The 27,141-nt window shown below is 42.6% G+C and overlaps 3 protein-coding genes across 3 annotated transcripts in view; all 3 read left to right on the forward strand.

Annotated features, from left to right (window-relative positions):
• plxnb1b (plexin b1b) overlaps positions 1-17,142 on the forward strand; it is a 128,455-nt gene extending 111,313 nt beyond the window's left edge. Inside the window, exons 16-40 of the mRNA XM_073468036.1 lie at positions 135-228; positions 362-528; positions 700-851; positions 1,791-1,896; positions 2,445-2,581; positions 3,040-3,216; positions 3,309-3,543; positions 3,636-3,878; positions 5,008-5,187; positions 5,302-5,450; positions 7,009-7,109; positions 7,993-8,210; positions 8,311-8,489; positions 8,574-8,640; positions 9,888-10,034; positions 10,167-10,332; positions 11,859-11,962; positions 12,064-12,148; positions 13,093-13,259; positions 13,681-13,841; positions 13,985-14,132; positions 14,428-14,492; positions 14,677-14,752; positions 14,842-14,916; positions 15,989-17,142. Of these exons, the coding sequence (XP_073324137.1) occupies positions 135-228; positions 362-528; positions 700-851; positions 1,791-1,896; positions 2,445-2,581; positions 3,040-3,216; positions 3,309-3,543; positions 3,636-3,878; positions 5,008-5,187; positions 5,302-5,450; positions 7,009-7,109; positions 7,993-8,210; positions 8,311-8,489; positions 8,574-8,640; positions 9,888-10,034; positions 10,167-10,332; positions 11,859-11,962; positions 12,064-12,148; positions 13,093-13,259; positions 13,681-13,841; positions 13,985-14,132; positions 14,428-14,492; positions 14,677-14,752; positions 14,842-14,916; positions 15,989-16,093 (3,504 nt within the window). The 3' untranslated portion in view covers positions 16,094-17,142. The remainder of the gene's footprint in view (positions 1-134; positions 229-361; positions 529-699; positions 852-1,790; positions 1,897-2,444; positions 2,582-3,039; positions 3,217-3,308; positions 3,544-3,635; positions 3,879-5,007; positions 5,188-5,301; positions 5,451-7,008; positions 7,110-7,992; positions 8,211-8,310; positions 8,490-8,573; positions 8,641-9,887; positions 10,035-10,166; positions 10,333-11,858; positions 11,963-12,063; positions 12,149-13,092; positions 13,260-13,680; positions 13,842-13,984; positions 14,133-14,427; positions 14,493-14,676; positions 14,753-14,841; positions 14,917-15,988) is intronic.
• Positions 17,143-20,505: 3,363 nt separating this feature from the next.
• LOC140998750 (probable peptidyl-tRNA hydrolase 2) lies at positions 20,506-25,740 on the forward strand. The gene is made up of 7 exons (XM_073469120.1): positions 20,506-20,848; positions 21,523-21,636; positions 22,368-22,439; positions 22,551-22,625; positions 23,708-23,805; positions 24,046-24,160; positions 24,327-25,740. Exons 2-7 carry the CDS (start codon positions 21,529-21,531, stop codon positions 24,411-24,413), a joined length of 555 nt encoding a protein of 184 aa, XP_073325221.1. The 5' UTR covers positions 20,506-20,848; positions 21,523-21,528; the 3' UTR covers positions 24,414-25,740.
• A 268-nt stretch (positions 25,741-26,008) lies between these two features.
• Positions 26,009-27,141, forward strand: part of setd5 (SET domain containing 5) — a 42,856-nt gene continuing 41,723 nt past the window's right edge. The window contains exon 1 of the mRNA XM_073469113.1: positions 26,009-26,023. The gene's annotated coding sequence lies outside the window, so the exon portion shown is untranslated. The remainder of the gene's footprint in view (positions 26,024-27,141) is intronic.

A 27,141-nucleotide genomic window follows, 5' to 3' on the forward strand; every position in this document is an offset into this window, starting at 1 on the left:
CAGACACGAATGTAACAGGAGCACTGTGTGGAACTTGAATCCAGTAAATGTCATTGATGATGATAAGCTGATGTTATTTGAGGCAGGATTCAACTGTTTCTACTTTTTTAATGAAGTCATTGCTGTTTGTCCAGTACACATATTCTTCTCCTGTGGAGGAATACAACGCCATGGTGTATGTGAAGAGGAGGGACACCTTCCATGTGGACAGCTCTCCTGACCTGTATGGTGAGGAGCTAGATTACATTGTTCCGTGCTAGATTTTTATTATTCTCATGCTGCTTTTTTCCTCTCAACATGTGACTATTATCCTCTGAGTCAAACGTTGACTGATGCTGTCATGTGTGTGCTCTGCCCTCAGTGACTCTGTACAACTGCTCTGTGGGTCGCACTGACTGCAGCCGCTGTCATACAGCTGACCACAAGTATGGCTGCGTGTGGTGTGGTGGTGCTCACGCCAGCTGCTTGTATTCAGACAGCTGCAGTGAACCTGTACAGGAGACGTGCCCTGCCCCTGTCATCCACTCTGTGAGTTCTGACCTTTAACCTCTTCACTAACATCTTTACTGTGGGAGCAACAGTGCTCTTTCTTCACCATCAATTTTTGGCACTTGCAAATGTATCATTAATCATAATCATCATAACCTCATGTATCCAGAAAGCTCCTTTCTAAATGAAGCATTTCCTGACTTCCCTCAGATTGAGCCTCTCTCTGGCCTGTTGGAAGGCGGCACAATGGTGACCATCTCAGGCTCCAACCTGGGCCAGAAGGCTGAAGACATCCTCAACTCTGTGATGGTAGCCAGGGTTCCCTGCACGGTCATCCCCAGCCTCTATGAGGTCTCCTCCAGGTACATACAATCTGCTGCACCTTTATTTTCATCTTTTATGGCAATTTTAGTTAGGTTTAGTTTAGTTTATTTGTTTATGATGACGTGGACAGTCCCCTTTAATAAACTTAACAGTCAAAGGAACATCTTAGCCTTTACGGCTAATTTCTGGCTGTAGTCCCTGGTCGGTTGTCAGAATAGGCAATCTAGGATACAATACATAAAAGAAATGTGAGTAGCTTACATTACGAGGAGAATGCAAGGGATAAAAAGAACGAATGCGAAGGATTAAAAAAAAGGTACATACAAGGCATGAAGTGGCAACAAATAATGACTACGTCACATATCACGTCTGACGGGGGTTAATGTTTGCAGTTATGGTTATCCGATAGCCATGTTTTGAGGTGTTTAGTAAAGGTGGAGTATGTATTTATGTCTTTGATAATGGTGGGCAGTGAATTCCAGTTTTGTATTGCTCTCACCTCGTGTGGTGCTTCTAGTGGTGTGACTGCTGTTTTGTTGGATTATAAATAAGTTGAGAGGGGGAGGAGCGATGTTATGCAGGATTTTGAAGACCAGGCAGATGTTTTTACATTTGATTATATCTTCCCAGCTCAGCAGTTTATGTTTTTTTTTAAATGATGCAGTGATGTGAACTGTTAGGCTTTTGATCCAGTACTTTGATGGTTTTTTTTGTAGAGGGTTGCTAATTGTTGTAATGACAAGCTGTTAGTTTGTCCCCAGCTTGTCAAACAGTATGTGAGATGTGACGTGATCATGGCATCCATAAACAATTTTGCAGCATTATGAAATCCTTTGTGGATTAAGCACATTTCTCAACACTGTACACTACAAAAGCATATGGGTCTTTGCAAAAGTTCACTTGTTATCAGCTTAATTAAACAGTGCCAGGGTGAATGTCTGTCGGCTACCCTAAGAGGAATGATGTCTGTCTTCCAGGATTGTATGCAGGACCAAAGCCAGTGGAGGAGAGAAAGAGGGCCAGGTGTCTGTTGAAGTGAGCGGAGGAGAGTTTGGCCTGTCCAGCCAGACATTCAGCTATCAGGTACATCAGATTACATTTAAATGTCCAGTATGTAGAATTTAGGGGTTCTGTTGGCAGAAATGGAAGATAATATTTATAATGATGTTTTCATTAAGAATGGTTGTGTTTTCATGACCTTAGACTGAGCCTTTTATATCTACAGAAGGAGAAATTCCTCTTCTACAGAGTTGGCCATGGTTTTACAGTAGCCCAGAACAGACAAACCAAACACTGGCTCCAGAGAGGGCATTTTGAGTTTTCAACATTTATAGCAGCCACTGTAGAGGAGGATGAGGCGATGGGTGTTCAGCTACATTTCACTGCTACATGCCACTGAATACTACACACTGGACATTTAATTATAATAGAAAATGATTTTGTCAACTCATCTGAGGGAATTGTGTCTTTGCAGTAGCAAACGGCTAAAGCACAGAGCAAAAAAAAAAACATCAATATTTCAGCAACTCTCTTCCAAATGTATCAGCTGGTTAATTATCAGTTTCTCTTTGAGTTTGTGAGTTCAATCCAGTTCTAACCGTCACCTTCCTCCACCCTTTCCTCCCTGTCAGGACCCATTTGTGATGGGGGTGACTCCTGAAAGGGGGCCTAAAGCCGGAGGAACATCCCTGACCATCACTGGCCGAAACCTGCTGACAGGACGTCCCTCTGACCTCACCATCACTGTGGGAGGGGTGCACTGTAACATGTAAGTCTCTCTCTCTCTCTCTCTCTCTCTCTCTCTCTCTCTCTCTCTCTCTCTCTCTCACTCACACACACACACACTCACACACTCACACTCACACTCACACTCACACTCACACACTCACACTCACACTCACACACACACACTCACACACTCACACACACACTCACACACACTCTCTCTCTCTCTCTCACACACACACACACACACACACACACACACACACTGACATGATGTATTAGCCGATGGCCAGTCTGTTAGTTAGCTTCTATAGAAACTGCTATTCTGACTCCTTCTCTCCTCATCACACTTCTTCATGCAACTTTCCCTCTGTCAGTCTGACCTTTGACCTCCTTGTGTCAGAAGGGGGAAGAGAAAAGACAATTTGACTGTGGGGTCAGTGAAGTATCGCATAATTTATGAATCATTGTGTTCTATGTGCCTCCTCCTCCTCTCCTCAGTGTGTCAGAGGTGCAGACGTCCAGTGTTCAGTGTGTGACAGGCAGCAGTAATAAGACAGGAGATCACCGGCTCACCCTGCACTACGGCAGCAGCCAGCGCCACCTCCACTCCTCAGCCTACCGCTTCACCCACAACCCCAACATCACCCACGCCACACCGGCAAAGAGCTTCCTGGAGTGAGTCTCACCGTAATTTCTCAACCTTCAATTAAAAGTTGATATGTGGTCCATATTGAAGTACATGAAATTTAACTTTTCTGTCGTTTTAGTGGTGGCCGGCGGATCTACGTGTCAGGCCACAACCTGGACGTGGTGCAGGAGCCCCGCATGGTGGTGACCGTCACTCCCTATGAGTCAGTCAGCCAGAATAAAAGGAGGAAGCGAAGACGGAGGAAGAGGAGGAGTGGAGAGCAGGGGGAGGACAGGGAGGAGACTGTGGGGAGGCCAGCGAGGATGGTTCCTAACCCTGTCTGTCCTGGAGGCCCTGTCTGCTCTGTCAAACAGGTTAGTTTGTGTGTGTCTGTGTTAGTTTATTTCTAAACTAAAAGCAAGTTTCTTCCTTTACTAAATATCTATTCTACACCCTCTTCTTATAGTTCACGGAGCGCTGTGAGGTGAACTCCTCTACTCTGATCCTCTGTCGCTCTCCTATGGTGGACTCTTCCATCTGGGGGTCAAAGGTCACTGTGGAGTTTCTGCTGGACAACCTGCGCTTTGATTTCAGCCGTCTGAACCCCCAGACCTTCAGCTATGAACCTAACCCTGTCCTGCGGCCCCTTAACCAGCAGGACCCTCTGAAGGCCTACCGCTACAACCCTGGCAGCTTCATACAGCTGGAGGTCAGAGGAGAGGCTGTGATAGAGGGTGCTTTTCATTATGCTAGCATGTCTCCTCGATCCTTCACTCACGTCTCTTCCTCACATCCTAGCTCCTTTCAGAGAGATGTGAGATAGAGGTGTGGGGAACAATACACCTGTGTTTCACCTCCAGAAGCCTCCTCTCTTCTTGCTTTTCAAGGTGCATTTAAGGGATTTAAAGATCGTCAGTGATGGCCTAGGGGGAACGAGTTCCAGGTCACAGGAGGAGAGAGGAGACCAGGAAGCATAGCATAGTGTAATGAAAAGCACCCATAGACAGGCAGCTCTGGAAGAAGTTATTTTACTAAGTGAAGCAATGATGGCATTCTCAGTTTGTCAGAAAACAACAACCAGACTTGTGTGTTAATGCATTTATCAAAACAGATCACTTGTAGCAGAAAAAAACAACAAACAGCTGACTTAGAAAAATGTAAATTTCCTTTAAGAACTTAACTCAGCTCCAGAATGTCTGAGTTGTTTCGACCAGTCTCAGTTGTGCTACAACAAAAGTCCTGTCACAGTCTTTTCAGAGTTCCATCAGCTTGCTAACTGCTTTACATACATGGTAACATGTCCGCATTTAACTTGTTAACGAGATAACAACTACAGGATATTAACACAGTGGCGTTTAGCATGTAGGGCACATTCATCAAAGTACAGCTAAGGCAGATGGGACTTGTCGTGTAAGAGGTATCCAATCATGTTAGCCGAGTCTTAATTTACATACAGTATACCACCATTTCTCATCTAGATGAAAAATTCTTTCAGATTCATCCTCTGGTGACCACGAGTGTCTTCTGATTTTATGTCAATCAATCCCGTCAGTGTTGGGACCTTTCACTAATTGTTGGACATTGCTTAAATTGGATACAGCTTTGCGTAGCCTTGAATTCAGTGCTGGTCTTGCTATTTGTCATTGTGGTAGAATAACAGAGCATTAGCATGAAGCATGCTTAAAAAGGCTAATAAAATTATTATAAAAATACATGTTTAATCATAGTTAAAGAATAACAAAAACTGCACTCTTCAATCAAACAAGGTTAAAACGATATCCATTTTTCAACATCAAAAGAACTGGAAGTTAAAAAGTTCCATCTCCATGTGTTCTCAGGGGGAAAACCTGGACCTGGCCATCACGAAAGATGAGGTGGTAGTGTTGGTGGGGGAGGGTGTGTGTGCTGTTAAGACCCTGACCAGAAACCATTTGTACTGCGAGCCGCCACCTCAGCAGCCTGCCCCAGTATCCAACGGCAAGAAACAAGAGGGCTCCGACAGTCTGCCTGAATTCACTGTGAGTCGTCCACACTCTAACCTTCATACCACACTGTTTACAGCATGTGCCTGGACTGTGCGAGTACCTGACAAGGACACTGCACTTAGTAAGGAGTGTGTGTCTGTGTTTCAGGTCCAAATGGGCAACCTGAACTTCTCCCTGGGTAAGGTTCAATACGACAACCTCAGCCTGTCCACATTCCCCCTGGAGGCTCAGATTGGAGTTGGGGTTGGGGCATCCATTGTAGCCCTCATCGTCCTCATCATCGTGCTCATTTACAGGTCAGTGGGTGGACTCAGACAAAGAAAAAAGGCACTCAATTGGATCAATTTATAAATTAGTAAACACTAGTAGCGCTATAGAGCAATGTTTTGATGATACTGAGAACTAAATAGGGCTTGGTAATAAACATCAAGACATGAACTTCATTAGGTAGATGTGCAATTCAACATGTCCATCTCTGATCTGAATAAGCCAATGACTTTAACATAACCAGTCATGCAGATCGTATCATGTAACAATGGAATGCTGTCAGGTGACCTCAAAGGCTGCAGCAGCATGTTATTATGCACCCAGAGAGAATGCACTTCTTTGAGACCATTTTGATACATTAATTCTTGTCTTTAATGCACACAACATTTGAATAACACATGAAGAAGTGTGAATGAGCCAGTTTTAACTTGTTGAGATTCCTCTCATGTCAGATCAGTCGTAAAAACATTCCTCTTTCAGTGTGTTGCAGAAGAGGTTAAAAATTCAGGGAGAGTCCCAACTTTATGTCCTGTTAGAAAATGTATTAGTGGATTTGCTGTGAGAAGAAGGGGCGAGTTTCCCTCTTGTTACATTAGTTAATTAAGGCTTCAACAGCACAACAAGTTTTAGAATCCATCAGTGAGTGAGAGATCAGAAAACACTCCTCTTCCTCCTTATTTTCCAACTCTTCATAGTTCTCCTGTAGCAACACCATCCCTCTGTCACTCTGGATGGTAATAATGGCATGAGCATGTGTCACTTTCTGTAATGGTTGTGTCATGTCTGAATAAAACTTACGGACACTAATGTGTGAACAAGAAAAGGCCATTACTTACTGATAGAAGAAGCCACCAATGTTACACATTCTGGGTCTGAGAAGGGCTCACCATTAGTACAAATAGATAAGAGTCATGGACCCGTCAGCTAGATGACCAGCATAAGCTACAGGTCATACCAGCCTAAGTCTGCAAAGAAGTCTGTAACAGCAAAGCCTTTCAGTGTACTGAACTGATTAAGGCGGCATTTTATTGTTTTTATTGCCACAGATCCCCCGAACCTTTAGCCTACCAACATTATAAAGTGCCATCCACACCAAGAGCCATAACTATAATGATAACTACACTGATACGCCACAACATTAAACGTTCATGTGGATGTCACATAACAGTTAGCTATTACACTCACACTTCTGTAAGTCTAGATGTGGTTTGGCTGTCAGTGTTCCTCCAACCACCAGAGTTAGAACGATTTTTAACACAATGCATTTGTAGTTACTGTTCTTGGTGTGGATGACTTGTTCAGTGAAAGTCAAGCAGGTTTGAGCATTAGCCCACTGAGACCTGTAGGATCAGGATAGTCACCTTTGGGTGTTACCAAATCAGGCAGTGTTTCCATTTTCTGACCCAGCATGACCCCGTGATTAACCCTGATCCTCACTGGTGGGGGGTTGTTGGGTCAAATTACTTGAGTCAACCTTTTCACTGTTTCTTTGGATATCCACTAATCCAGTGTGAAACTGGTATTACTTCTCTTCTCTCCCCTATCTCTGCCTGACCCTCTGTCTTTGTCCTTGTTGGTGTCCATCAGGAGAAAGAGTAAGCAGGCTCTGAGAGACTACAAGAAGGTCCAGATCCAACTGGAGAACCTAGAAACCAGCGTGAGAGACCGCTGCAAGAAAGAGTTCACAGGTAAGAGTGTGAAGAGTAAGAGAGAGCAGGAAAGAGAGGAGAAAGGGTTGGGAGAGGAGAGCCAAAGACGGAAGAAAAATAAAGATTTTTTTTAGTTTGTGGAGGTCGACAGATCCACTTTGTTTTCACACTGGGCTTATGAAATGTTCCCATTACATCACCCCTCCTGGATGAAATGTTCCTCACATGGCTGCTGCAGAGGAGTTTAAATTTAGTCTGCCAACATGTCCAGAGTCAATATTTACCAGCTCCTACCTCCCAACACAGCTCCCAGCATGCACTTTGAATATAATACTGTATATGGTGGAAGCTAGGGGTATCACGGTTTCCATTCTGAACTAAAAAATGGTCAAAGTGAACTTTGAGTTTCAATCATCAAAATCAAAAGTTTCTTTCTCTCCAGCTTGCCTATTTAACACTTTAAGGACAACACAGCTAGCTTACTGATGGCCTTCAGCTGCACGAAGATGACCAACTGACTGGAGTGACAGATTAGAAAACAAACTGAATTTCTATCTTTAGTTGTTTATTTTTGAATCACTGAAGTACTGAACAATTGTAGACACCAGGATAAGGTCAAGCTGTTGTTGTAAAATACCCTTGTCTTTTTACATTTGAAAATGTAATGACAGTTGTCAGGCCATAAAACCAATTATCTGTTGATCTTTACAAATCCAGATGTGATAGTCTGACAACAGCAGAGCTGTCAGTGCTGAAAAAAAAAGTTTAAATCTCAAATTAAATCAAAATGTAACCTTGAAATCAAAAGTCAAATCAGATCATGGATTTGGAGAATCATGACATCCCTAGTGGAAGCTGAAGACCAAAGAGCTTGTAGCAAAACCTCCTGATCTGTCTCTCCTCCTCCTCCACCCTGTCTCAGACCTGATGACAGAGATGATGGACATGTCCAGTGACCTGGTGGGCTCTGGCATTCCTTTCCTGGACTATCGGATGTACGCTGAACGTATTTTCTTTCCTGGCCACCGGGAGTCTCCGCTGAGGCGAGACCTGGACGTTCAGGAGTGTCGGCGGCAGACGGTGGAGCAGGGCCTGGTGCAGCTGTCCAACCTGCTCAACAGTAAACTCTTCCTCACCAAGGTAGTCATCATCACCACAAGTGTCGTGAGTGGAGAGGGTTTGAGGACAGTATCTACATTTTTAGCAGAGGGATAATTTGGCACTCTTTTCTCCCTGTCAGTTCATTCACACTCTGGAGAGCCAGCGGACCTTCTCTCCCAGAGACAGAGCCTATGTGGCCTCCCTGCTGACGGTGGCGCTGCACGGCAAACTGGAGTATTTCACCGACATCCTCAAAACTCTGCTCAACGACCTGGTGGAGCAGTACGTGGCCAAGAACCCCAAACTGATGCTGCGACGGTAAGAAGTCAGAGAGTGTGCTTCTAGGTTCAAGGTGTTTTAAAGATGTTTAGCAGTGATTCACTCTGTGTTTTCTCTCTGCAGAACAGAGACGGTGGTGGAGAAGCTGCTCACCAACTGGATGTCCATCTGCCTCTATGCTTTCCTCAGGGTCAGTCAGCACATAAGACATGATTTGATGTTGATTTGTTCTGCTACAACTGTCAAACGTGACAAAGTGACACTTTGGAGATATCACCCGTAGAGATGTCTGCCTTCTCTTCAATTTAATAGCAATAGATGGCACCCAGCTTGTGTTGCTCAAAGCACCAAAAAATACATTTTAAGAACTCAACAGCAATGTCTCTTTACAGAAATCTTGACCTGGTTATTTAATTTTTTTTTTTTCATGTATTTTTTAGCCTTGTCATGGCATTGAGATGTGATAGGATGAGAGAGAGGGGGGATGACACGCAGCAAAGGGCCACCTTTGGACTCAAACTCCGGCACCTGAAGCAAGGACAAAGCCTCTGCACTTGGGATACCCACCTTACCAACTGAGCCACTGGGGCACCCATGACCTGGTTATTTAAGATAATCCACACACCTTGTTGTGAGCAGTTTCATGTCGGAACTATTTTCTTTCTATTGAACTACACCCGCCAACCATATCACTGCACAGAAGGAAACATGCATCTACTGATGGAAGAGAGGCTAGCTAACTGAGCTAGCTAGGGTTACAGAGCACACAAGGAAGATGCCATTAATGTTTACATTTGGCATTTTCACGAGAACAAGCCTTTTGTCCATGAGTAGATCCTCGCTTCCTTCTGTGCAGTAATACGGTTGGCAGGTTTAGTTCACAACAACAAGTTCTGTTGAATATCTTGAGTAACTGGGTCATGATTACTGGAAAGAGAGCTGCTGAGTTTTATTTTTTTTGTTTGTTTATTTTTTAATTTTGGCACCACAAGCTGATTAACATCTAGTTCCGCTGTACTGAAACGAAGGCAGACACGACTCTCCAGCTGATACCTCCAAAACTCTGCACCTCATACCAAAACAACCTCAATGGATTAATTGCACCATCTAATGTCATTCCCACTGCTCCAAGCCAAGGAGAACTGTTGGAGAATTTCTGGTGAAAATATGAATTCCAGCTTTTCCTGATAGTTTGACTTTGTAGAAACTTGTCAGCCCCAACAAAGCTGTAACTAACTTCAAAGAAGTTTGAAGAATGCCTCCATCTCTGTGTCCACGTCATTTGAGCCCTTCATTCTCTCCTGCAGAGTGTGTTAGGCCAAGACTAACTGACTTCAGTGTGTGTGTGTGTGTGTGTGTGTGTGTGTGCGTGTGTGCATGTGCGCGTGCGTGTGTGTGCGTGTGCGTGCGTGTGTGTGTGTGTGCGTGCGCGCGCAGGACTCAGCAGGGGAGTCGCTCTACATGCTGTTCAGGGCCATAAAGCACCAGGTGGATAAAGGACCGGTGGATGCTGTGACCGGCAAGGCCAAGTACACCCTCAATGACAACCGCCTGCTGAGGGAGGACGTGGAGTACAAGACACTGGTGAGGAGAACTCTGACTTTCAATGAAATTATCGTTTGCATCTAATTAAGGATTCCCAGACTTCCACCATGACCTTCAGGAAGTTGTATTTCTTTTTCATTCCCTCACCCCTTCTTTTTTCTTCTTCTGCAGACTCTGAATGTTCTGGTGCAGGGTGGAGGAGTGAACGAGACCCAGCCGCTGCCCTCCAAAGTGCTGGACTGTGACACCATCACACAGGTGAAAGAGAAGCTGCTGGATCAGGTGTACAAGGGCACCTCCTTCTCCCATAGGCCCCACGCTGACTCACTGGACCTGGGTGAGAATCCATACAGAGCACATGACACACCTGACACTCAGAGCAGATTTACTCAGAGATGAAACACATTGTAGCATTTCAGCTATTCACTTGTATCTGCAACAGCAAAGTGAAAGAAATTATGAAATGGTACACTTCCTCTCAAGGGTCTCTGTTACAGTTGTTGTGCTGTGGTGCCCCCTACAGCAAGACAACCGTAATTACAAGAAAAGTTCATGAACCTTTCAGTCTTTCATCAAAGTTATCACGTGTTAAAATGACAAATGCTCTTAATACTGATATAAAAACATAATGTCCAGCCCACAATACTATCAAATTGGCCACAAGTGGCCCTAACGACTCTGAAACTGAAAGAGTTCACACGTGACCTTAACTACTCTGTATGGAAACACCCACACAGAGTTTAAAAGCCTGCAGCTCCTCCAGTTAGTGAGAACTGAAGAAGCCTCTTGGATGAGAGGTGAAACTTCTTCAACAAACTGAAACACATCCAGTTGCCGACGATACAGCACTTAGAATTACCATGACCTGGATGGCTGAAGACCATCATGAACAAGTAGCAGAATATGGAAATACTCAAGTAAAGTATTTCAAAATAGTACTTAAAGGAGCACTCTGTAGTTTTTGAGAAGACATGTTAATCAGAAGAGGAAGATATTTTTTGATTGATTTTTTTTTCTGCATAAACAAACTAAATAAACAAACTCTCTTTGTTTTCATGACTGAATAAACAAACTGACCTTAAAGGACAACACAATTTATACTGTTTTACTTTGTTTATATTTGGCGGACCCTGCCACCTCTCTAGCTTCTAGCATGTAGAACAGCTTGTTTATTCACTTATGGGAAATATACATATTTATGAGTTTGTATTATTACCTCATTAATATTGTAAATATTAAAATTCTGACTTTGAGTTTCTTCTCTAAAACTACATAATGCCTCTGAGTAAATTGTACTTAGTTACATTCCATCACTGGTTATTCTAAATTTTGACACTAAGATTTTTTTTTTTACTGCAAATATATGTATATTAGTCATAGTATCCTTGATTAATAATAATTGGTATCAGCCCTGAAAAAAACATATCAGTCGACCCCCAATATCGTTATCGTGATAACTATGCTATATACGGTTTCAGATTGTGGATATTATTATATGGTGATATATCATAAGGGTTGTCCTTTCCTGGTTTTAAAGGCTGCATTACAGTAAAGTGAAAAACTCACCGGACTGTTCTACCTGTTCTTACACCTGTCTTTACACACTTGATTATTTATCAAGAACCTCAGTGTGTTATTATTTTGTAAAGTACCAGTAGTCATCTGTACAATATGTTCACAATATCAAGGTAATTGTTTAAAAATATCATGATATTTGATTTTGTTACCCAGCCCTAATATTTATGAAGTGCTTTTGAGATTTTGATATTGCAATGTATCAGACACACACACACACACACACACACACACATAGGCAGGTTTACACACACTGTGCTGACTGTGTGTCTGGTGTGTCTTGTTCAGAGTGGCGGTCTGGTGTAGCCGGTCATCTCATCCTGTCAGACGAGGACTTGACGTCTGTGGTTCAGGGCAACTGGAAACGCCTCAACACACTGCAGCACTACAAGGTCAGAGTCCACGCGTCCTCCTCAGAGAAAATACAATGTCTTACATACTGAAGGGTTTGTGGTCTTATAATGCTAACTGTATATTTTTGGTTGTTCATCAGGTCCCAGACGGTGCAACAGTAGCACTGGTCCCTCGTCACACCAAACACATTCACCATGACAACCATGACTACGTGGCAGGAGAGAGTGAGTTAACACGAGAGCAGTTTTGTTACTGTAATAATAAATCCAAATCAGAGTTTCCTCATTGTGATCACACTGCCACCTAGAAACTGTCCGTTGTTAGCAAAGCACTCACTTTGATTTGGTAGGTAAATCTAGGCAGCAGGCATCACTCAACATGGACTGTACTGGGCAGCGTCCTTGTTGTTGATGTGTATAACTAGGCCTCACTGTTAGTGATTTTAATCACTCTTCACAAAATGACCCTGGAGTTTAGACCTGGATTTTACTTTCCAGGTTTTTTAGGACACTGTTCAGCACATCTTAAAGGAACACTTAGTCCACAAAACATTTCTGGAGCTTCACAGCAAAACAGCGTTAGCATTCTTCTAAACAACTGAAGTAGCTGGAGATTTGTTTTAAAACATAAAAGAAAAATAATTAAAAAACAGTATAATCCAAGTTCCCAGATGCCCTGAGATCCCAAATAGATTTATTCACTGTCGCACTGTAGTAGCTTTTCAAGTCAATTTGGGATCTCAGCCCTCTTTTTTATTTATTTATTTACTGTATTTTTGGGTCTTTAGAAGAATGCTGCAACGCTGTTTTGCTGTGAAGCTCCAGAAATGTTTTGTGGACCACGGAACTTCACCTGACTTGAATAATAATAATAATAATAATAATAATGATTGGGTTGTACTTTTTGAAGTGTTACTCTAAAGAAAACTCCCTTCATTTTATTCAAACAATGAACAGTGAAATTACAAAATGACTGTCTGAAAGTAGTACTTTTATAATCTAATTTTGATTCAGATGTTTTCTATTCAGAGGAAATACCTATAATAACCGTTTGTTGTAAATGAAACATAGTAGAACTGATGAGCTTTCTTTATATGTGACGGTGAAGTAGGTCATCACTGCTCAGTGAATTCTGCCTAAAAACATTGTGAACACACTGACCTGTGCAGAGACTCCGATGCTGGAGGATGCAGATGAAGGTGGAGTGAGGCTGTGGCATCTGGTGAAAGCCAGTGAGGAGCCTGAGCTGCCCAAACACCGCAGAGGCAGCCTGAGGGAGAGAGAGAGGGCCAAGGCCATCCCTGAGATCTACCTGACCCGCCTGCTGTCCATGAAGGTACACACACTCACTCACTCACACACACACACACACACACACACACACACAGACACAGACACAGACACAAGCCCTTTTCACACAGAGACTCAGCATTATCACCACAACCAAGGCTCACCTTTACACCTCCTTTGTTTGTTCACACTTAACCAAGCGGCGCCGGCGTAAAGCCGCTCCAGTGTTTCATTTCATACAGCATGCCGGCGTTGCAGAACCAAAAGAGGTGTGATGTTATACACCATAACATTGAGATTTGTTCGTTTTTTTAACGTGTTTCCATCTGTAAATCTAGAAATATAGAAATATAAACAGCTGTCCCCACATGCTGCAGGTGCCCACAGTCACAGTAATTTTGGTGTAATTAATTTACATTACGCACACTAGATCATTTTGACTCTCCCTCCTCCTTCATGTTCTCCAGGGGACGTTGCAGAAGTTTGTGGACGATCTGTTCACAGTGATCCTCAGCACCAGTCGTCCTGTCCCACTGGCTGTCAAATACTTCTTTGACCTGCTGGACGACCAGGCGGGACAGCACGGCATCTCCGACCCTGAGACGATACACATCTGGAAGACCAACAGGTACATTTGAGACTGGAGCTGTGAATTCACAATAAAGAGATGAGGATGAAATTGTCAAAAGGGTTTTCTCTTAATTTGATCCACTTTAGGTAAAAATAAACACAGCTTTTTTGCAATTGTCTATTATGATTCTGCTTCCTCAGTTTGCCTCTGCGTTTCTGGATCAACATCGTCAAGAATCCTCAGTTTATCTTCGACGTCCAGGCATCGGACCACGTGGACGCAGTGCTTTCTGTCATTGCCCAGACCTTCATGGACTCCTGCACCATTGCTGAGCACAAACTGGGACGGGTGAGGCAACATGTGCAAGCTTCATGCATATTAGAACTTGCAGAGAACTGATTAAAAAACATGTTTCCAACATATATGTATTATTATTATTATTTTGAATAGTTGTTTGTGGTTTTTTAGTCTGTGTCATAATTGAGACTGAACAAAAGGCTTTTTTCAGTTGCTGCTGGTACAGTAAAACCGGTTTTGGCTTTACAGCAGTCACAAATGGAGCTGACATTCAGACGGGCCCTGAAGCAGCCTCCTGTCCCTCCCTCTGTCTTTGCTTCTCATTCTCGCTTTTGTGTTTCAACAGGACTCTCCCATCAATAAGCTGCTGTATGCCAGAGACATCCCGCGCTACAAACAGATGGTAGAAAGGTGGGCTCACATTTCATTAAAGCCAGTTAGAACTTATTCTCCAACAGTCCTTGGACAATGGGACTTTAATTTCACACAATTATAATTTTGCATTCTGCATTTTGGAATAAAATGATCTATATGTATTGTAATGATTGTATCAAAGTCATGCTTGTGAAGTTGATGGTTATTGCCATTGCTGCAGGTACTATGCTGACATCAGGCAGACCATCTCAGCCAGTGACCAGGAGATGAACTCTGCTCTGGCTGAACTGTCCAGGGTGAGTGCAGCCACACCCCAGAGCCCTCAGTATGGACACATACAGAGACAAGACACAGATGTAGACTAACCTGATGGTTTGTGTTTCAGAACTATTCTGGAGAGCTCAACTACCTGGTCGCACTGCACGAGCTGTACAAGTACATCAACAAATACTACGACCAGGTGTGTTCACCACTCAGTCTGACTCAACAGTAGAGGTTTAATGGTGTATGATGGCGCAATACAGAGATATGATGGTGTGTTTTGTGTTTACACTACATTCTAGAGGTCAGTGTGAAATATCAAAAGTTACTTCTGACTGAAAATGTAAATAGCTGAATATACAGTCCCCTCCAAAACTCTTGGAACAGTGAGGCCAATTCCTTTATTTTTGCTGTACACTGAAAACATTTTGGTCATTTGTAACGGAACACCACATTTTTAGGTGAGCAAAAGTATAGGAACATGTAGACTTAAAATAGATTAGAGTGAATAATACTTAATATTTAGTTGCAAATCCTTTGCTTGCAATAACTGCATCAAGCTTGCAACCCACTGACATCACCAAACCTTTGCATTCTTCTTTTGTGATTCTTTTCCAGGCTTTCACCGCAGCCTCTTTCAGTTGTTGTTTGTTTTGGGGGGTTTCTCCCTTCAGTCTCAACTCAACTCAACACATTCAACTGTCTAAAATGACATTAATATCCTAAAACAGCTTTATTTAGTGTACAGGTGTAGAGGTGGAGGGATAAGGTGTTCCTTCCAGGGTGTCTGGGATGTAGATACGTAGTTGGCTTTTTGAGCTCTCCATCTGTGCGGTCTCTCACTGCCATCTGTCAGAGCAGTGGAGGTTTGAATACACTTGGTGGAACCCGTCGAATCAAAATAATTGATCAAAATAGTTGGCAATTTACTTTCTTTGGTTCCACTAATCAATTAATCGACTAATTGTTGCAGATCTATCAGCCAGTGAAGTCAATATAATTTATTTATACAAAAATCACAAATCACACAATTTGCCTCAGAAATCTTTGCAACATACAACACTCTCTATACTTAGATCCTCAGTTTGGATAAGAAGACCTTTAAAGGGGAAATACAACCACTACTTTTTTTTTGTGAGTTTTTTATTTTTCACTAAATTTCTGCTGACAGGAATAATAAATCTATTTTTGTGTTTGTCATCTCTCTTTTCCTCCTCTTTACCTCTCTCTCCATCCATCCGTCCTTCCTTGTGTTGTCATCTTCTCATCAGATCATCACAGCGCTGGAGGAGGACACCACGGCCCAGAAAATGCAGCTCGGCTACAGACTGCAACAGATCGCAGCCGCCGTGGAGAATAAAGTCACGGACTTGTGACAGAGGAAACGCCCACCAGAGCCACAGCAAACAGAGTGGGTTGGGAGTAGGAGGTGATTTATTAAGAGACTGCAGATTGAACTGAAAAGCAGGAGAGCAACACACAGACAAAGGAGAAGATAGCGCAGCCTTCCTTTTAGGAGGAAGGGTTGAAGGTGAGGAGCTGTGACTTCTTCCCACACAAAGGATCAGAAGATTCAGCTTGGCATTAAAAGTTGGTGTTGGTGAAGGAGGCAGCTGTGACTCGAGTCCAGACACTCTGTAGAGGCAGGATAGCACATGGACACCAGACAAACCTGGACAAAGACACCAGCCAGGCCTGCTGTGCCTCCATTAACTTTATGAAGAGACATTTGAAGGAGTGTTTTGTCTCTCCAGAACACGTGCTGGATTTTTTCAGTCTATACACAGAGGCTTTCATGTAAAAGAACCCAGCTGGTCCACAGCCAGCTGATCTGATCTGACAGAACTGATAAAAGGAGGATTTTATGTCACTGTTTTCCCTCTCGAGTGATTTTTATGAAGCGGTACCTCTTATGCCTTGTGTGCTTGTCGTAGCTGTACGGTCAGAAGTTATTTCTTTCTGTGTGTGTGTGTGTGTGTGTGTGTGTGTGTGTGTGTGTGTGTGTGTCAGCAGCTATCCATATTGCTCTGGTTGCCAATCTGCATCTGTTATTTTCATAATTGTGGTTTCTAGTTCAAAGTATTGAAGTAACTGGTTATTATATTTTAGATGTTAAGTCAGCAGTATTCAGAACACAGTGAACCCAGTTTGAAGATTTTGAACAGGTGGAATAATGAATAATGGAGAATAATGGCCACATCATTGTTCATAACCCCTTTTACTTAAAGCAAATTGCTGAGAGTTTATTAAGTCACTGCCACTCTCTACCTCAGCCTACTGTGCTGCATCAAATACTTTTTCTCATGTTGTTGACTCAACAGTAACACTACTGTACATTTCAACCAGCTACAACTACCAGTACAGCAGCACAGATCTACCCTCATGCACATATACAGTCACACCTGCTGGACAGTCTAATTTGCAGCAAATCATTCACACACACACACACACACACACACACACACTTCAGACTTTTCGAGCTCATTATTTTCTTTACTTTGTGTGAGATTAGAAATGAGAACCTGCGCGTTGCAGCATTTTTAGGTACTTTAACCCCGACTGTGTGACAGTTTACTCTGTTTTTGTTTCTTGCTTTTATACTTATTCATGTGTCTGTAGTGTTCAAGTCACTGGAAAGATGTTAGGGGGAAACAAAAATCCTTCTATAAAGAAACTCATTAATGAAGTTAGTGCACACCACGGTGTTTTATTGTGTAAGTCAGTCAAATTTCTGTTTTGTACCTTTTAAACATTCCATGTAGGTTTGAACAGTGTATTCAATCATGGTTCACCTTGTTCCACTCCAAGCCGAGGCAACGGTACGTCTTGAAATGTTTGACATTGTTGTTAGTGTACAGTTCAGGTATTGAACACAAGGTGGCACTGCTTCATGTGCTGACAGTCTGTATGGCATTTTGTTTTGTCATCTTATGCATTGATTGTACTACTCCTGCTTCAGTAAGTGTAGTTGATCTTGTCATACTGTTCTGCTTTCAGTTGGAGCACAGAGACCTTATAGACATGAGCTCATATTTGCTGATGTTTTTCTTATTTAAATGACAAAGACTGAGGTGGCCTCTGGGGGTTAGTAGGGTGGGGTATACTGTATTTGGACATTCATTGATGCTGGTCTTGAGCCAAACTCTGTTTCCTCTTTAAGTAGTGTTTGCTATGGCACTGCCCTGTGTGGTTGGGGCTTAATTTAGGTTAATATTGAGGTTATGGTTAGGCATTTCAGAGATAACTGGTTGGGTTCAGGTGAACGCAAGGGGAAGCCCAAATCAACTGGGAAACAGACTTTGACACATCACCAGAATAATTTAACTTTGCAGAATACATAAATATCTTTCAAAAAACGTTTGCTGAATTAGGTGCTTAGTTGTTTATCTGTACTTCAGTCAATGCTTTAGACTGTTTCACCTGCACTCAGGAAGTGATGTTGGATACCCAGCCCTAGTCCTCAGTGACCAAAAAAGATGATAGTGAAAAGGATGATCTTTTTTCAAACTGTCTCATCTCTGTCCATGAACCCCCACCCATACTTAACACACACAAGTAACTAATGACTCATATGAATGGATGGTTTTATCTGCCATGGGGGTGAACGCTCAGTGATGATAAAGACTGAGGGAAAATCTGAGGGAAAACTATAATTGTTATTAGGCTGTATAAATTTGGCAATGTAGAGCAGGCTCTGCAAGGAGCAGTTTTAAGAATATTTCTTATTTTGTGTGTTAATATCATTGTATATACTGATTTAAATTGTAACTGTAGTGATTTAACCTGTTTATTAAGAGAAGGTGTAACTTCTCACAGATGCTGATGTAATAAAGTATTCTTAAAATGATGTGTTCTGTTTTCTTTTTCTTTCCATAAGAAAGCATTAATACTGAAGTGACACTCACTATGCGCTATGGACCCAGCTGTAATCGTGAACAGGATGCCACTGTTGGTGTGTTGGGGCGTTGGCCAATTATCTGGTGAAATGCAAATATAGTGAGGTTGCTGAGATGTGAAATGCAAGTGTCAGTTTAAAGGGTAACTTTCCACAGTAAAGTGTGTTCACAGATCTTGGGGAGTTCTACTGCATATGTGAAAAAGTAGTATAAAGCTTTTAGTTGCTCCAGAAGAAGCTGAATGTAATCTGACAAACTGCCTCCAGTGATGTCACTCAATGGGTGAGTTATATTGTGGGTAATATAGGCACCAGGAGAAGAATGTGTGGAATAAAAAAGGTGATATCCCTGGTCCTGCTGTATCATTTGTTTTTAACTGTCCATGAGTCCAACAGTGTAACAGGAGGGCAATAGACTATCCCTGGAGTCCACACTCAGCCTTGCTTCCAATCTGGCCCAGTGGCCACTTGTGTTATTGCAGCAAAAAATGTCTCCCCTGACCTCTATTATAAAAGAGACGTCTGTAACAAATAAGACGTTTGATCCATGGAGGTTTCATATTTGTAAAACTTCCCTCAAACTGAAAAAAAGCTATTTAAAAGTTTGTGATGTCATCAACTCGCAAGCGGGGCCAGTGGGGGAAACTACTGCATATATTCATTGGGCCACATAACCAAGGAAATAAAAAAAGAAGGAAGGGTCAATACATCACTGAAATCTTGCTTTGGGGCCAGACTGTGGTGTCAGTTGTATTGAAGTCTATGGGAGATGCATGGAGAAACACACTAAACCCCAAAATATCTATGCTGATGACTTCTGATGAAAAAAAGCCTCCAGAAAATTAAAGAATTACTCAGAGATTAGGCTAACACCTGATTTTCCCCAAATGATGACAGGGCTGATAATATTGTGACCAAAGGAGGCAGGTCTGACTGATTTCTGCTAATAAGACTGCACTTACACCGCAAACAGCAGCGCCAATTGGAGCCTTTCCTATACAAACTCAAGGGATGAACAATGTGTCGAGAAAAAAAAATCTGGTTAACCTACTCTCTGAAGTGTGTTCTTTCATTTTCTGGAGGCATTTCTTCATCAGAAGTCCTACTACATAGATATGGACTGGTTTTCAAACCGCGGCACCTCACACTTGGCCCAGTTGCTCCGTACCGTGCCGAAGCAGATTGTCCCTCCTCCCCAGTTGGCCTGCGCTAAACATTGCTCTGGCCACAACTGGGCCTGAGCATGGTTACCTCTTGTACATACTCATCACGTCGTAGTGCAGTCGCAGCACAACAGAGAACAACACAGAGAACATGACGCTTTACTGACTTTTTTGTGGCTTATTTTGTGGTTTTGGTCATAGACGGCCCTCTCACATTCCTGGATTTCTTGATTATGCAAGGTGGCGTAATACACATGATTATACTTCATGTCCACGTTGTGCACCCGTGTTTGTGCTTGTGCTGGTGCATGAGCAACCGTACTGTGCCGAATCACACCACTTCCAACCTCGCCAGGGCCACGGAAGTGTACCGTGTTGTACACTTCCGTGGCCCTGAGTGATGTCACTGGAGGCAATTTATCTGATTACACACAGCCCCGTCTGGAGCCACAAAAGGCTTTATGCTATTACTTCACATATGCAGTCCTACTCCCTGAGACCTGTAAACACACTTAAAGGTGTGAAATGGGTGGAATTACCCTTTAACAAAAAGGCTTAATCTATTATCGACCTTTCCACACAGGTGGGAGATAGTCAACTGGTACAGGATACAGGCCGACTGAAACTAGATAGAAACTACAGAACACCCTCACCTGTCATAGCTTTAAATATTTGACGGTATTGTCCAAGTGATTTTAAGTCGACAAATGGCATAACTATGTGGTAACGAGGTTATACAAACGCAGCTCAGTTATAAACAGCCGACATTCATGCCTGCGTTCATGCCAGCGGTGATGAGGCTTCATGTGCTGTGTGCAGGCGCAGGTCCTCAGCACATCATTAACATCAGCAGTCCGTAACACCGCGCTGACTCTGATTCGACAAGGAGCAGCATCCTGTGCCAACAAGCAAGGGTCCAAAATGGAGTAACGCTGAAGACACACAGTCAGGAGTCCCTCTGAATGCAATTCCACATCGACCGAAACTGTTCGCTCGCCGGGGAAAATTAAGAGTTTTAGAAGCCGCGGGGAAGTCGCCGTCGTTCCTGCTGTCGAGCTAGCTGCGCAAAACAGGTAACTACAGACAAACCGATGACTGACGCTAGTCCGGTTAGCTGTAGCGGCTAACGTTAATGCTAACGTTAGCTAACGATACCTCTGTAACAGCAGCTGATGAGCTGATGCTAAACTGTCAAGCATTAACTATAATCATCTCAGTGCAGTTTGTCATTTCTGTTGAAAGAGCTCAGTGGTCCAAACGAACGCTAACTGTTAACGTTCGCTGCAGTGTTTTCAATGCTAATTTGAATGGCGTGTACGTTGACGTTATTTGGCGAGCTAGCTGCGACCTGCGTACAGCTAGCTTTCACGGTAACCTCTCTGCGACCATCTCACACTTTCTGGCACTCAGTTATGGTTACATTATTTTTTTAATTCTCTTAAATTCCCTTTGTGCATAGTATGAAGGAAACGTCAAATCACCATTTTCAGCTCAATTCATTCAAGAAGTAACCACATGAGCTGTGCCGTGAGGTTAAAACCCATTGTGACTCAATCTATGGTATTAGCTTGTCATGTTTGTGCTAAAATGCCATCCACCCATGAATGTATGCATTCATTCATTAGCACTGTCATCTGTTTTATAAGAGCCCGACAGATGCATATGATTCTGTTTAAAGTTGCTCACAATCCGGTTTTATGTGGGTTAGTATTGTGCAGGGCGTTTAGTGTTGCTGTTGTTCTTGCAGTCGTGAATGGAGCCATCAGAGCAGTCAGGCCCAGACTCGGGCTCTCAGGAGGTCAATCCTGTGTTTCTGCAGCAGCTCAGAGAGCTGGACATCCCAGAGGAGGCAGCCAAACAGGTGGGGAGCTTGTTTCACCATTAAGGCCACATTCACATCAACATCCAATGATAACTGTGTATGGGAATGTTGCACTTCTCAGTGGTATAGTTGATTTGGCAGTAAACAATACTGAAGTGTATTCATTCATTGCGCTGATTACATCTTAAATGACTTACAGTAGCACCTGTCATCTCGTTGTAATCGCTCCCATCGATGACCTTCAATGACCCATACAATATAATGTGAACACTGCAATACTTAAAAGTTTTTTTTAAAATCTTTTTTTGAATGTCATAATCCTGTAGCTGTAGAATTTTGAGATGATTTCCAGAAACTGTTTATGCTAAGTGTCCTCAGGGACAGTTCTACCAAGACTGACTTATGATACAGCCTCAGCTAAAACAAAAAGATGATTTGACCCGGCATTGTGATAAACAGACGAACAGACTTGCTTGCTCCAGTATTTAGATTTAGATACCACTGCTGAAACATATTGTAGCTATGCGTTTCATTCATTTCAGTAAAAGGTTTGTTTGATTTATTGAGATGAAATCCAACAGCTCAAATCCACCACTTATTGCACAGCCCATATAATTATATAGTAAAAATAGTGCCAGTGAACCATTTTTGAAAGATGAGTTTTAATTGAATAAATGTATTTTTCTTACATTACCACACAGGTGGTCAAAATTGTGACATAATCTACTGCTTTGTTCTTTGAACATTTTCATTGTTTCTCACCACTTCAGGCACTTCTGCACACTCGGAATGTGTCTGCTGAAGAGGCGGCCATGTACTACTTCAACAAGCTGGAGAATGAGGTGCCAATAAGCTAGCCTTAGTCCCCACAGGTACACCTTGGTACATTAGACCTCCTGGAGTTTGTCCAAAGCCAAATCTCAGTGTCTCTTTTTGTCTGCTCTGACCCTCAGGAGGAGGGAGACGATGACCTCATGTTCAAGATGGTGTTTGTGGTGAATATGGATCTTGCCATGGGTGTTGGAAAGGCGAGTCCAGTGGTGCCAGTGGCAAATGTGTGCTGTGTTCAAATACACAATCCATCCTGAAGAAATGCACCACTGACAAAACATCAAGGCAGAACTTTTTAACCAAGCTGGCTTTTAAATTATTTTGCCTGTATTTAAAGTGGAAACATACAACTTCTGCCCCCAGCACTTCCAAGTGGTATTATTTTTGGTGCCGCTGTTACAAAGACAACTGAATTATCTTTGTGAAGTTTATAATGGAGATATGAAAGCAGATAGAAATGTTACCAGGTGCCCTGCTTGACTGGATTGCTAGTCAGACTTAATTTTCCCTCTGGGATTGTGTGCCTGGTGTTAGACAAAATTGCAAAGTGTATTGGGAACTAGGGGTGTCACAATTTTAAATCTTTAAAATATTTCTATTGATCAATAAATTGTTGGTGACATTTACACAGTATGATGCAATCATTTACATCCCTCCTGGTCACGGGGGAATGTGCTTTAAAGTGTCTTATTGATGTCTGCTTCTCTCCTCTGCTGTCTGTCTGTGCCCAAGTTTGACACACATCCTTGTACATGTGCCCTGACTTGTACTCGAATTGTGGATTAGGAAATTTGTGACACTCCTAATGGGAACCAAAGTAAATGCTGTCATTAATGTCATGTGAAGTTAATTTATATCCATTACACTATGCTATCAACATTTACTTAATAATGATTGGTTAAAGCAAAAACCTGGTTTATTGCCAGTATACTAACTCCTATTTCTGGTTTTACAGTGATGTAAAGCTGCTGTGTGTCCTGTTCGACTGATTTCAATTTGCATTTGTCTGGAATTTTCCAGGTTCTTCCAATAATGAGCACTACATATGTGCTTTTTTGCTCTGCTGGTAGTTTATAGTATGCTCATACCATTTTCACTGAAAAAGTAATTGTAGTGATCTCATGCAAATGTCTTACGATAGAGTTTGCAAACAATGCATTTTTTTAGAGCAGTTATCTTTTTCAAGTTAAGAGTTAAACTTTATTTGAGGCAATTTTCAGTACGGCTGAAAACTTAAACAGATGTGTAGGTGTGAAAGCAGTGCTGTGTGTTTGTGCAGGTGGCAGCCCAGGTTGGCCATGCTGCTGTGGGTTTGTACCAGGCTCTACAGGAGAAGAACAGCTGGAGGGAGATGGCCTGGAAGTGGGACCACAGTGGGTAAGGCCTTCTATAGTATATGAGGACAAGTCATGCATTTAGGCACTTGTCCACCCTTGGTTTTCTCAGTGTCTGTTTTGTAGCATTGCTTGGTGAAGTGTTTCAATGCTGACATAGTTGACTGCAGAGATAATTTTTCATATATATCTTTTGCCAGCATTTATAACATTGTTGAATAATGAAGTCAATCCTAATTTAACATTATTGATGAAAAAGTAATTGTGTATGTTGTTGATACAGAGCCAAGAAAGTGGTGGTCCAGGGCACCAACGTGGCTCATCTACTGGAGCTGCAGGCTCTGGCCATGAGCCTCAGCCTGCCCACCTACCTGGTACAGGATGCAGGGCTCACCCAGGTGAGGGAAACAGGCCACTTTTGTTGTTTTTGTGTAAATGTCTTTTAGAGTTATTTCCCTTATTGATTATTTTTGGTCAAAATTTGGTTGATTTTGTCAGTGTTGCACAGGGCATGAAGACATTTGGGAGTCTGAGCACTAAACCTACCCCTTTTGTCTTTGACAGGTGGAGGCTGGGTCCCGCACTGTCCTGGCCATCATGGGTGAGGAGGAGATGGTGAACAATGTCACTGGGAGTCTGAAGCTGCTTTGAGGGGCTCAAACCCAAGTGGGGAAGGCATGGCTCTGCAGTGCCACCATGCAACCAGCGGAGGGCAGCATTTCCCAGCGGCAGGGAGAGTCTTGGCATGCAAGAGTGTAACAACCTTTTAGAAGACCGAAAGAACAGGGCAAAAGTCCCAGCACCAGAAAACAAACACTCTCAGCCATTTGTTTCCCTTTTATTCTTTGTCGCCGCTTTGTCGGCCATTGAGAGCAGGAGGAGTTCTTCACAGGGGAAGAAGACGAAGGCAGTCTTTCTCCGGTGACCTTTCCCTTTTTTTAAACAGGCCACCTACTTAAAGGGGCCTGACTGATATCAGTTTTCAAACACATTTAGTCTGTTGTCCAATTTCAGATATGGAAAAGTCAAATTAAGTTTTGTTAGTGGCTGAACAATATTGTAATTATGCTTATTCAAGGGGCCATGTAATGTAGCCTAATACACAGTGTAATTACAATTATGCCTATAGCAGATGTAGTATTTCCCTGTTGGATCCACTTCTCCTGAGTGAAGAATAACTTATAACCTGATTAATATGTGAACACTCATTTTTGATTTGATTTTAAATGATTTTGTGTCTGTATGCAACTATTCTCCCAAGGACCCCTATCCTACAGACTCAATAACATCACTTATTGATAAATGGCTATATTTTGTATACATATGCCTGTTAGGGCCATATACCGTATAATCTGTGGTGTGCCATCCTAAACAGTATGCACAGTTACTGAACTTTGTTTTATTGTATGTTTTTCTTTCTGCAACAGGAAACAAATGATGTGTTATAATTTTTGGTTTATTGGTTGAGTTTGATGGTGGACGAGAGGGAGCCAAATGTCACACATAGTTAAGGTTTGTGCTAGGCTTTTTATGCACTCTATCTGCCTGTTGTGGATAGTTTCCAATAATGGAGTTGATCAGTTTACAGCTTGAGAGAACACAGATGATTGTGTGTACGACAGTTGTTACGGACTTGGTGAATAGCCTTGAACATTAATCATCTTAATACACAAAGAATGATGTGTGAGCTGTTGTGTGTCTGTGTTCTCACTAACAAAAAGTTGTGGCCTTGAGCTGCCACTCCCAGAATTGGTAGCTCAATGTCAAAGATTTTATTTGTAAGAGAAATCTTAAAAAAAAAAAAAAATGGCAGTGTCATGCATGCTTCATGAAATGTATATTTAAACAGACCACTGGAATCCTAAAATTATGTCAGATTTAGTAACATGTCCACACTTTGATACCTCCTGTGTTATACAGTAATTTGTGTGAGTACTCCAGATTATGGGGAAAATTAAAACGCCTCAAGATTAAGTAACGAGAAGCCCGAATCGTGTTTTTACCTTCAGACTCGAGCATACATACAGACTGTGCATAGAGAAGAGATGTGCTGGGGCTGTAGCGGTGAAGGCAGTGTGGGGGAGGGTTGAACACAGCCATGTTGCAGTGCGTGGTTTGGACTGGCCATATGACATTGCTTTTTCACCGCAGTAACAATGGCAGTGTTGTTGAATATGGCCGCTGCCTGCCATGGCAGTCCTGCTGATAAGTTGTTCAACTATTAACCTCATGACGTCCTCTCAGAAATTATTCTGCTGAAGGTAACCACGAAAGGGACAACTTGATGTTATTTCAAGAAATCAGACAAATTGTTTTTATGTACCGGTGACATTTGTAGCAACGTTCAACCTTAACGTCGCTGTTGGGTATAAGTGTTTTTTTTGTTTTTTTTAAAATATAATCTACTGACTAAAAAGACACACTTTCGTCCGTGACTTGGCCATTGAGTCGAAAGTGTACCGGCGTGGACTAATTTAATTTTACCTTATTCGTGTAACTGTGGTTAAGACATTGACATTACAGTTCTGATCTGTTACATCTTATGAGAAGGGGAAGTCTACAGTAGGGAGGATAGCCCTCTACGTCTTTCGTATCACTGTGTCGATCGCCTAAGCAAATGTCCCAAATATTTTCATAACCACCTATGTTTACTTAATGTGCTTTATGAGTTTTCGTCGATTTTATTGTCCCCACAGTCGCATCGTATCAATTGTACTGTTCTGCTATCTAATTTAATCGCTCGTCAGACCTCTGCAACATATGACGTTGGCATTTATCACCACAGCCAATCAAAGTCGCCCACCAAGTCTCATGACATGACATGAAACCAACTGCGGCATCGTTATTAGTTGTTTATGAATATCGTAGTCCACATTTTTAAATTATCCTGCATTTATTTGTATCTATTGAAAGCAGTGTCTCCCAAACGCGTGTAAATCCGGCGTGTCTGGTCGGCCATGGAAACAACGTTACATTATTCAGCAAGAAACAAGGGCTGCGCCTCTATTCTCTTTCTGTAAATGCTACCATAGCCAACGTTACGATTTTTCACCCGATCCTCTGGTAAGTGACAACTCCCAGGTGACTTAGTTTTACTGAACCGCTGCTGGTAGAGGTATTTTCGTCACATCGGCCACTTTTTCTGTGGCTGCCAAGTGTGGGAAGAGACTGATTTCGGCAGCAGGAACAAAAGTAGGAGGGACCAGTGATAAGAAGATGCAACACAGGAGCACTGGTCAATTTCCCTGTCCAACCCCTTTCCAGATGCTACCAGGACGACACCTCATACCCCATTCGTCTGACATACCGGTAGGTGGGGCTGACCCAGTGGGCTAACCCTGCCTCTGGTGTCCCTGGAACTGGGCCCCTGAGACCCCGT

Source organism: Pagrus major, chromosome 6, assembly GCF_040436345.1.
Source record: "Pagrus major chromosome 6, Pma_NU_1.0".
NCBI lineage: Eukaryota > Metazoa > Chordata > Actinopteri > Spariformes > Sparidae > Pagrus > Pagrus major.